The sequence below is a fragment of the Stigmatopora argus genome, chromosome 9 (assembly GCF_051989625.1).
Source record: "Stigmatopora argus isolate UIUO_Sarg chromosome 9, RoL_Sarg_1.0, whole genome shotgun sequence".
Taxonomy (NCBI): Eukaryota; Metazoa; Chordata; class Actinopteri; order Syngnathiformes; family Syngnathidae; genus Stigmatopora; species Stigmatopora argus.
The window spans coordinates 19330748-19340606 of NC_135395.1; the positions used below are offsets into that span (position 1 = coordinate 19330748).

Below are 9859 nucleotides of genomic sequence, written 5' to 3' on the forward strand. Positions count from 1 at the left end.
GGTCACACCTTCTCCACCTCCCCCGTCTCGGCACGACTCGGCCAATCGGAGACGGCGCGGTAATTGGCGGAGCCTCATTTGCGGAACCGCCCCTCGCGCGGCCGCGCCGTCCACTTGTCTTGGCCAACTGCTTGTTTTTTGTTGTGTGACATGAGTGGCGGAGGAAGCGGGAAGGAGAAGAAGAAGAAGAAGAAGAAGAAGGAGACTACTCCTGATGCTCAAACTGGGAGACTTGCATTTTGGCCATCTTCTCTGCTAGGAAACCACCACAAGTGAGTCATTTTTTTCTATTATGGCAAGAGGATGTCAACACGGCTTCAAGGGGGAACCTTTGACATTTGTTTATGACCTTTAACGCCTTATTAAGCATCTATTTATGGAAATATATGGACCCAATTGGAAAAGACGGTTACCTTTTTTCTAAAGCTTGCTCTTCTACTTTTGCGTACTTTTGCATTTTGGGGGGAAACCCCAATCAACCCTCCTGTCATAGGTCAAATAATGATAAATGAAAACAAATATACCTTAAATGTTTGTCCACTTTTTATTTTAATTTACCATGTTAAGCACAAATTAGGTATACTTAAATATGTGGACTTAGTTTTTCTACGGCGTTTCAAATGTCTTTTTTTCAGTGAGTAGTTGTGCTTGTTCTCTAATTACATTTTAATTCCTCTACTAACTGTATATTACTGTAATATTACTGGGGGGGAAAAATGAAATGAAGCCATTGTCTTTTATTGTACTCTTTATTGTAGTGTAGCAAAACACGACAAATCCAGCCTTTCCTTGGCCCGTAGTGCAAAAAAAGAATGTCTGCAAGAAATGCCGCACATCTGCCATGCTGATGTTTAGACGCAAAAAGTATCCAAACATTTTTTTTACAAATGCTACTAATATCGAACATGAAACAAGAATTAATATTTCTCACAGTTAGGTTATGCAATACAGTAACTAAAGACTGCCTCATCTTTTCCAATGGTGTTGGCAAAAAGCTATTTTACTACACCTTTCATTCCACCACCACCACAGTTAGGAAGAGAGACTTCCTTTAAGATTTGACACTTGTTGGCACGTGACGGAAAATACAGGATAGCCTCTGTAACGGAGCCAGAAAACAAAAAAACAAGTTTGGAATAGCGATGAGTCAAATTTCTGCTTTTGATGTGGTTTGCCTGTCTCGCACGCTACAGATTTGGAAAGAGCGTCGCGGCGTCCAACTCCCGCACATCCCGATGGAATCGCTGCGTTGGATATCATTCGGGATGCCGTCTCTCCTCACTCTACTGCTGGGATCTGTAGTCACTGTCGCCTCAGGTAAGCTTGGCAATTGAAGAAATGATACGCTACTTAACAACGTCTTTCTGGAATCTTTCCTTCCTTCAATTCAGCCATTGTTTCCGTCTTATCATAAAACTGGGGTGAATGAGATTGTGAGGCGCTCCACTCCTAATTGCAATTTCATGTTTTTAGCATTAGCACACAAGCGCCTCTATGATGTCGGGCTCATTCCGACGAACTCGATTGGTTTTGCGTTCCACCGCATTACTTTAGAATGTGGAGATGAGTGGCTCCACACAAGTTTGGCTGGGAAAGGAAGAGCGTTACCGTTGAAATAGAGCTTCGTTTTCCTGTTAAAAACACAAGATCCCCACTTGATTGCAATTGGACTTGGAATAAACAAGATGGCGTGCGGGAACCTTGTCTCATCGAACTCTGCTTTCCCAGCCGAGTGGAGGCGTCCGGCCATCCGATTAAACTCCAGGCTGGTGTCGGGTACCGAGGTCGTGGTCAAATCCGGCACCCCGCTGGATCTCAAGTGCCAGGGCGACGCGCCTGTGAACTGGCAACCCAGGCTGGCCAAACACAAACGCTACACGTCCCGAGGTAAAGGCAACGTCTGCACCCTGAAGGTGTTGCGCCCCTCGGCCGAATTCACCGGCACCTACAAGTGTTATTACGTCGGCGGGACGTCGCATCGAAATCTGACCTCGTCGGTTCACGTCTTTGTCAAAGGTGAGCTCGCCTACGTGGGCCGGGTCGGCCACGTCGCCTTGCGCTCAAATCCCCTTTGCGATCCTTTGCTTCCCCCGTGCCAGACCCGAACCGCGTCTTCTGGACCAGCAGCACTTTGCTGAGGGTTGTGAAAAAAGAGGGTGAAGTTTACTTACTGCCGTGCCTCCTGACCGACCCGGCCGCCACCGACATGAGTCTGCGCATGGAGAACGGCACCAGCGTTCCGCCGGGGATGAATTTCACCGTCTATCGACACCGCGGCATCCTCATCCATGGCCTCCACCCGAGCTTCAACGCCGACTACGTGTGCACGGCCAAGGTGGACGGAGTGGAGCGCACCTCCAAAGCCTTCTCCATCAACGTCATCCAGAGTAAGACCGGCGCGGGGGCGACGTACGTTCGGTCAATACCCGCAGCTTATTTTCATGACCACTCGGACCTTCTTTAGAGCTCCGCTTCCCTCCTTACGTCTTTCTGGAGACGGAAGAATACATCCGTATCGCCGGGGAGGAAGTCAAGATTTTCTGCTCCACGCACAATCCCAACTTCAACTACAACGTCACCTGGATCTACACCACCAAATCGGTCCGTACAGTCGAATCCAGGGGTGGGAAAAAGCGGTCCTCCGGGGCCCGCTGTGGGTGCTGGTTTTTCTTCCAACCCATCCTGCCCAGACACTTTGACCAATGAGATTTCTGCACAAAACGAGAAGCGCCTGACTGGACTTGTAGAACACCAGATTAGTGAAAAGGTGTCCTCTTTCTGGGTTGGAATGAAAACCCGCACCGACCGCGCCCCACCGTGGAATAGTTTGTCCACGCCTCTAATGGTTACGTACAGTTTCTGGTTATTTGTGTCTGGCAAAACTCTTGTTTTGTTCCAACGTACCTTTAGAAACCCACGATCGAAGAGAGGGTCCGCTCCAGTGGGGAAAACCGCCTGGATATTCAGAGCATCTTAACCATCCCCGCCGTGGACCTGGCAGACACCAGCAACATTTCCTGCGTCGGCACCAACGAGGCGGGCTTGAACAGTTCCACAACGTACTTGCTGGTTGTCGGTAAGAATTTTCCATCCCTCCAAGCCGAACCTTCTGGTCTGGGGATGAAAGACGTGTACGTGTAAAAGCTCGGAGTGATCTGATCGGGAATGAATTCTTCCAGACAAGCCGTACATCCGCCTGTTGCCGCAAATTCCCCCCAAGCTGACCCACAAGGGTCTCGCCATCGAGGTTAACGAAGGAGAAGATCTGGAGCTCACGGTGCTCGTGGAGGCGTACCCTCAGATCGTGGAGCACAGCTGGCAAACGCCGACGTCTCCCAGCACGTCGGCGCAGGAGAACAAACTCGTCCGCTATAATAACAGGTGACCTTGGATTTCCTACTGATTTCCTTCCATTCATTTGGCCAGGAAATTGTGAAGACGGGTGACCAGGACATGTAATATTCTCCTCTTCCCCCCCAATCAGATATCACGCTACCTTGCAATTGAAGAGAATGAATTCCCAGGAGCAAGGCCAGTACACCTTTACCGCCAGAAGCAATTTGGCCAACGCTTCCGTCACCTTCCAAGTCCAGATGTATCGTAAGTGACGTGGTCAAGCGCTTTTGTTGAACTCGCCGCTCCCGATGAAGCGCTTTATGTTGATCGCCACTGTTTTCTTCTCAACGGCAGAGAGACCGGTCGCCATGGTGCGATGGGAAAACGTCACCACTCTGACTTGCACGTCCTTTGGCTATCCGGCCCCCAGGATCATCTGGTACCAATGTTTCGGGATACGTCCCACGTGAGTGTCCTCGCCCATCGAAAAAAAAAAAGCAATGCAAAATGTTTTACGTCATGGACGGCGGGCGGCAGACACGCTGTGGAAATGCCACTTATTTTTGGTGGGAATGAGCGGTAGGGGTCGATCGGAAAGGAATGTTGTTTTGGAAAAAAATGTTCACAATTTGACTCCAACTATGGACCAAAAAAAAAGACAAGCAGAGAGCTGTGGATAAGATTCGACATTGCCTTCTGACTGAGTTTTTCTAGTACACTGGTACCACTGTTTACCAAATGAATTTGTTCCAGAAGTGGTTTGGTGGATATTTCCCAAGTAGAGACATATTCTACTAGTACCAGATCCAGGAAATGTATTTACGTTTTTGTTTGACGCTTTGTGACTTGGATTTATTGGTATCCTGGGACAAACAAGCCTTTTCTTAACCTGAATATTTCATAAGTAGAGGTATGACTCGATGATCTGTTAATGACTCCATAACCTGTGCTACCTACCCCCTCAATGACACACTGTTTCTAGTTCAAAATCTAACTTATTACCTGCATGGAGGCAGGTGTAACGAAAGCAATACGGGGATGCAACTGGCCACGCCCCTGCAAGCTCTGACGGTGGAGGTCCAGAGGGAAGAGTACGGGGCGGTGGCGGTGGAGAGCGTTCTGACCGTGGGACCCTCCAGCCGGAGGATGACGGTGGAGTGCGTGGCCTTTAACCTCGTCGGAGTCAGCAGCGACACATTCGCCATGGAAGTTTCTGGTGAATAGCCTATCGGAATTGCCGTTTTCAACTTGTGACTTTTTATTGATTGATTTTTGGCTTGGTCACAAGGACGTGACTTAAACCGCATGTTATGTTCTGCACCAAAATCCCTGTTTTCCTCACAGCCGGCTGCTTTTACCGCAGAGCTTAATGTTGGTATAGTTGGAAGCCCTCTTAAATTTGATCACATGTCTTATGGGTCCATACGTAATCACGGGAACGTCTTTTCCAAACATCACCACCACTTCCTGATCTTTCTCCGCCCACGTAGACAAACTCTTCACCTCCACCTTGACCGGATCTGCAGGCATCCTGTCCATCCTCCTCCTGCTTCTGGTCTTTCTCTTTTACAAATATAAGCAGGTAGGAAAGCAAAAATGATCCAAAAAGATGAGCGTTTCAATGTGGCTTAACCGGATGACGCTCTTCCACGTCCCCCCCTTAACCAGAAACCCAGGTACGAGATCCGTTGGAAGATCATTGACGCCAGGGACGGAAACAACTACACCTTCGTTGACCCGTCGCAACTGCCGTACAACGACAAATGGGAGTTCCCACGGGACAAACTCAAGCTGGGTCGGTAGCACGTTTTTACCCCGCCCCGTATGTTTGAGATCAAATTGTAGAGAGCGTGTGCTACATGCAGATCCAAAAGTTCTACCTTGATCTCTTCAGTTTTCCACCGTCCCAAGAGTTGCCCCTTTAGGTTTCGTCATCCTCGACTGAAAAGCATTGCTAAATGATGGCTAAAGGAGGCAATTCGCTGTAAATGCAAACGATGATCATCGTCCGCCATTAAATCCAACGAAATCCCATTTGCAGGCAAGATCTTGGGCGCGGGAGCTTTTGGAAAAGTGGTGGAGGCCACCGCCATTGGCCTGGGAGAGCAAGACAACGTGATGCGCGTGGCTGTGAAAATGCTAAAAGGTGGCTGTCCCCCAAATGGCGATACATTTTTTACGCGCCGGGGACGTGAAGTTGCCTAATGCGTCCTTTCCCCTTTCAAGCCAGCGCCCACTCGGATGAACGAGAAGCGCTGATGTCAGAGCTGAAGATCTTGAGTCACCTGGGACATCACACCAACATTGTCAATCTACTGGGAGCTTGCACCTATGGAGGTAGCCGTGAGAGAGATTGAAGCCCACCTCCTCACGAAGGAACACACACACTCGTGTTTTGGTGGACGTCATTGCTGATTTGTTCCTTCTCAGGGCCCGTCCTGGTCATCACCGAGTACTGCAGCCTGGGGGACCTCCTCAATTTCCTGCGCCAGAAGGCGGAAACCTTTAGGTGCGTTGTCACAAATATGGCCGAGCTAACGGAGAACTCCAGCGACTATAAGAACGTCGGCAATCAGAAACTTTTTATAAGAAGGTATGCCACCAAACGCTGTTTGAATCTGAGCTTTGTCCACCAAATTTACCGGCTTCTTCTTACCACAGCGACAGCGGGATCTCCAGCGCGTCGTCCAGTAGCTACTTGGAGATGAGGCCATGCCAGCTGCCAAACAACGAGCCGCCCCCAAGTAACGTTGGCACTCGGCCTATTTTGCGGACTCAAAGTCACACAAAAATGCACATTGAAAGCCAAAAAAGACGGAAATATGTCGCACTGGTGTATAAGTCGCATTTTTTTGCGGGGCAGTTTTTTCATCTTATCAGAAACCAGGAACAACGGTCAGATTCTAAATTAAAATGCGACCTATATCATGAAAAAAATGTGACTTACGGTCCGCAAAATAAGCTATTTTACAAGTCATTGTTACCCCAACGAATGGAGATGGCTTGACTGGCGGCTAACACGACGGGATCCGTGTCTAGACGGCGTGCACGTGGAACACGGAGAATGGCCTTTGGACTTGGACGACATGTTGAGGTTTTCTTATCAAGTGGCTCAAGGCTTGGACTTTTTGGCTGCCAAGAATGTGAGTTTTGCTTCACTCTCCATGATATGATTGGACAACGCACCATTGGCTTCCTGCTACACTTTCAAAACATCACATCTAGTTTAGGCGGTACTCGGACGTTTCGTCGAAAGACGTTTGGTCCCCGGACGTTTGGTCGGCCGGACATTTGGTCGACCGGACATTTGGTCGACTGGACGTTTGGTAGAACGGACGTTTGGTAGAACGGACTTTTGGTCGCCGGGTTGTTACTGTTGAAACCAGCTCTCAAAATTATAATCATGAGAGAGAGAGAGTTTAATATCTAAATATCTAATATCAAAATATCAACAGTAAACTCTCTGTCATAATTTGACAGCGAGGGAACCCGGCGACCGAACGTCCGTTCTACCAAACGTCCGGTCGACCAAACGTCCGGGGACCAAACGTCTTTCGACGAAACGTCCGGTCACGAGTTTAGGCCATGCTGCAATCCGCTTTTTAAATCCTCTTTGTGAACGCGTTCCAACATGAAAAAAATGGCATTTCCAAGACGAGAGCTACTTTGTTGTGCGCAGTGTATCCACCGAGACGTGGCCGCTCGAAACGTGCTTTTGACGGACCACCGAGTGGCCAAGATCTGCGACTTTGGCCTGGCCCGGGACATCATGAACGACTCCAACTACGTGGTGAAGGGCAACGTGAGCACCCGCCCGCCCGCTTGCTCGTGCGTTGGCGCTCACCCGCGTACGTACCCATGGAACGCGCCGTGTGTGTGTGTGTGTGTGTGTTTACAGGCCCGTTTGCCCGTCAAGTGGATGGCGCCGGAGAGCATCTTCGAGTGCGTGTACACCGTTCAAAGTGACGTCTGGTCCTACGGAATCCTCCTCTGGGAGATTTTCTCTCTGGGTGGGTGAGAAGACGCCGTATTCACATTCCGTGCAAAGTTTTGTCTTAAAACACCCCAGGATAACTTTTTGGGAATCAAAAGTATGGCCATTTGGATATATTGCTACAGCTCGAATCAGAATCAATCACAGACAAATAGACATCCATTCTCTTTTTTGTTGTTGACCTTCCTGGATCATTTGTGTTCCTTTAGGTAAGAGCCCTTATCCAAGCATGGGAGTGGACTCCAAGTTCTACAAGATGCTAAAACGGGGCTACCAGATGTGTCAGCCAGACTTTGCCCCACCTGAGATGTAAGCCAACCGCCAATGAAATGGGAAAACAAAGCAGGGTGGCGTTTTCCTATCGAGCGAGCGCGTATACTTATTTGCAGCGGCCCGGAATAATTTTGCCACGGAAACGACAGAGACTGGTTGTGAGTCAGTTCCCCAAAGTCGGCTGTCCTTGCGTGAGTCAGGCAGGCAGGCGTCGGTTCTGCCTCTTAGCCACATGACCGCCGTGCTGGTGGGCCGTGGAAGCGCTATTTCACGCCGGCCAAAAAACACACTCAGACGGGGAACAAGTCTCTCTTGTCTAAGCGTGTCAACATTTCCTTGTAAGTTCTGCATGAAATGGCGGCCGCATTAACCCTCCCTCGTGGACTGCGTATGCCGTTTGGGGGGGCTGCTCAAGTTAAACGGTCTAACATGCTCTGTTCAATTCTTCTCGGATCTCCGTTTTTTTGTACATTATTGGTGACAAAAAAAACCTGGGAGAGAGCACGCAGGCCTCACTTTTGAGAAGCTCTATGGAAATACTTAATTTTTTTCACGGCACTTTACAGATGACACGTGATGGATCACGCAGCCTTGGTCAAGGCACTCATAATATACAAAGCAGCACCTTTAGAGTAGGAATTTAATAAATTGTCAAAAAGTGACCCTCCTTCTTTTGGCTCTATTACGCCAGCTACCACATCATGAAGACGTGCTGGAATCTGGAGCCCACCCAACGTCCCACTTTCAGCAAAATCACTCAGCTGATCCAAAGGCAACTCGGCCAACAAGAGGAGCAGGAACAGGTGAGCCGCCACCGCAACTTTGCCTACGGGGGCGACTACGCTTCCTCGCCATGTCACCGCTTTGAGGTGGAGGGTTCAAATCCGGGCTCTGCTAGGATAAACTACTATCTGGAAAATGTACGGCTGGCCACCGTGACCCATCCAGACTAACCAATTGGTCTGATCTAATCACGCGTTCTGTCAATCCGATGCGATGACTCCCTTCCTCTTTGAAATGGCATCGTGTCCGACCGTTTTCTTCCGGACCGACAAATGTGCCGATCTCTTTGTTCTTTCTTGACTTTCAAGTTAAGCGCCTGCATTGTGTTGCTCCCACAGCTTATTTACCAGAACGTGGAGCAGGAGGAGGAGGAGGAGGAGGAGGAACAAGCGGCAGGAGATCATCGGCAGGTCACGGAAGCCGACGACCGTGACCGGCCCAAGCGCCGTGACGGACCCTGCGACCAGTCCTGTGACTCCGAGGAGGAGGAGCAGCCTTTAATCAAGGCCAACAACTACCAGTTTTGTTAAAAACCACATCGCCGACAAAAAAAATCCCGTCAAACTTGCCGGAAAACCATCATTGCCCAAACCCTACTCTATCATTCTTCAGGAGTTGATCAAAAAAAGACATTTCTGCGTTCCAATCCTGCTGTTGACGCTCTATTCATTCATTTTTAAATGGACGTTCATGCCGTAGTTTTTTTCGCAGCGGAATAGCAAACCCGCCCGCCTCGGACGTCAGCAACGGCGTCTTCAAAATTTAGGAATAGGCTCGGAATATATTGCCCATGTGAACGTGGAAAAGCTAACGAGTGTAAAAAGCGCTGTAGATACGGGAGTTTTTCTTCTCCGATCACTGTAATTGAGCGACCTGTTTTTTTGTTGCTGTGTGTTTTCTGCCAATGGAGACTGTGAAGAAGGCAAAGAATGACAACGTTGTTTTTTTGCCCGTCACGCTTCGGCGGCGGGCGGGGATCTTGTGACACCGTTACAGTGACCGTGGCGACATGTGATTGGGTGCGACGCTTCCATTAAATCCATTTTCCACAGGTTCGCGACCATATAAGAGCCATTCCGACGGGTATGGAGGACGGATAGATAGGCAATCCAATACTTACTAGTGTTTTCTGCTTGACAATGTGAATGTTTTTGTATGTGTTCCATATAGTAAACGTGACTTTTGATATGTAGCGGTCAGCCTTCACTGCCGAGGACGTATGAAACGATGCTAACTGTGAGCGCTGTTTCCCCACAATGCATTGCAAAGCAGCTTCCCCATTATGTATATTTCTCCTGGTGTATATTGAGAAGCATCTTTATTTTCAGGGTTCAGGAGAGGTCGTCTGGATTGTGATGAATGCAGAGTTCCTGGTTGGTTTGGTGTGTGTGAGAGAGACAATCTTTAAATAAGCTGCATATTTGATTCCAATAAAAGCTTTACAATAAAACTTTGGTGTGTGTTTTTTTTTTG

General features: G+C 48.8%; 1 protein-coding gene across 1 annotated transcript; it reads left to right on the plus strand.

Moving 5' to 3' along the window:
- Window positions 1–36: 36 nt before the first annotated feature.
- Window positions 37–9836, plus strand: csf1ra (colony stimulating factor 1 receptor, a). The gene is made up of 22 exons (XM_077609110.1): window positions 37–272; window positions 1194–1317; window positions 1729–2016; window positions 2100–2387; window positions 2465–2601; window positions 2911–3076; window positions 3180–3381; window positions 3485–3600; window positions 3691–3802; window positions 4353–4552; window positions 4827–4918; window positions 5005–5131; window positions 5378–5482; window positions 5563–5673; window positions 5767–5929; window positions 5998–6080; window positions 6376–6479; window positions 7016–7138; window positions 7235–7346; window positions 7540–7639; window positions 8295–8406; window positions 8725–9836. The coding sequence occupies exons 2-22, from the start codon at window positions 1236–1238 to the stop codon at window positions 8914–8916; spliced, it is 3015 nt and encodes a 1004-aa protein (XP_077465236.1). The 5' UTR covers window positions 37–272; window positions 1194–1235; the 3' UTR covers window positions 8917–9836.
- The last annotated feature ends 23 nt before the right edge of the window (window positions 9837–9859 follow it).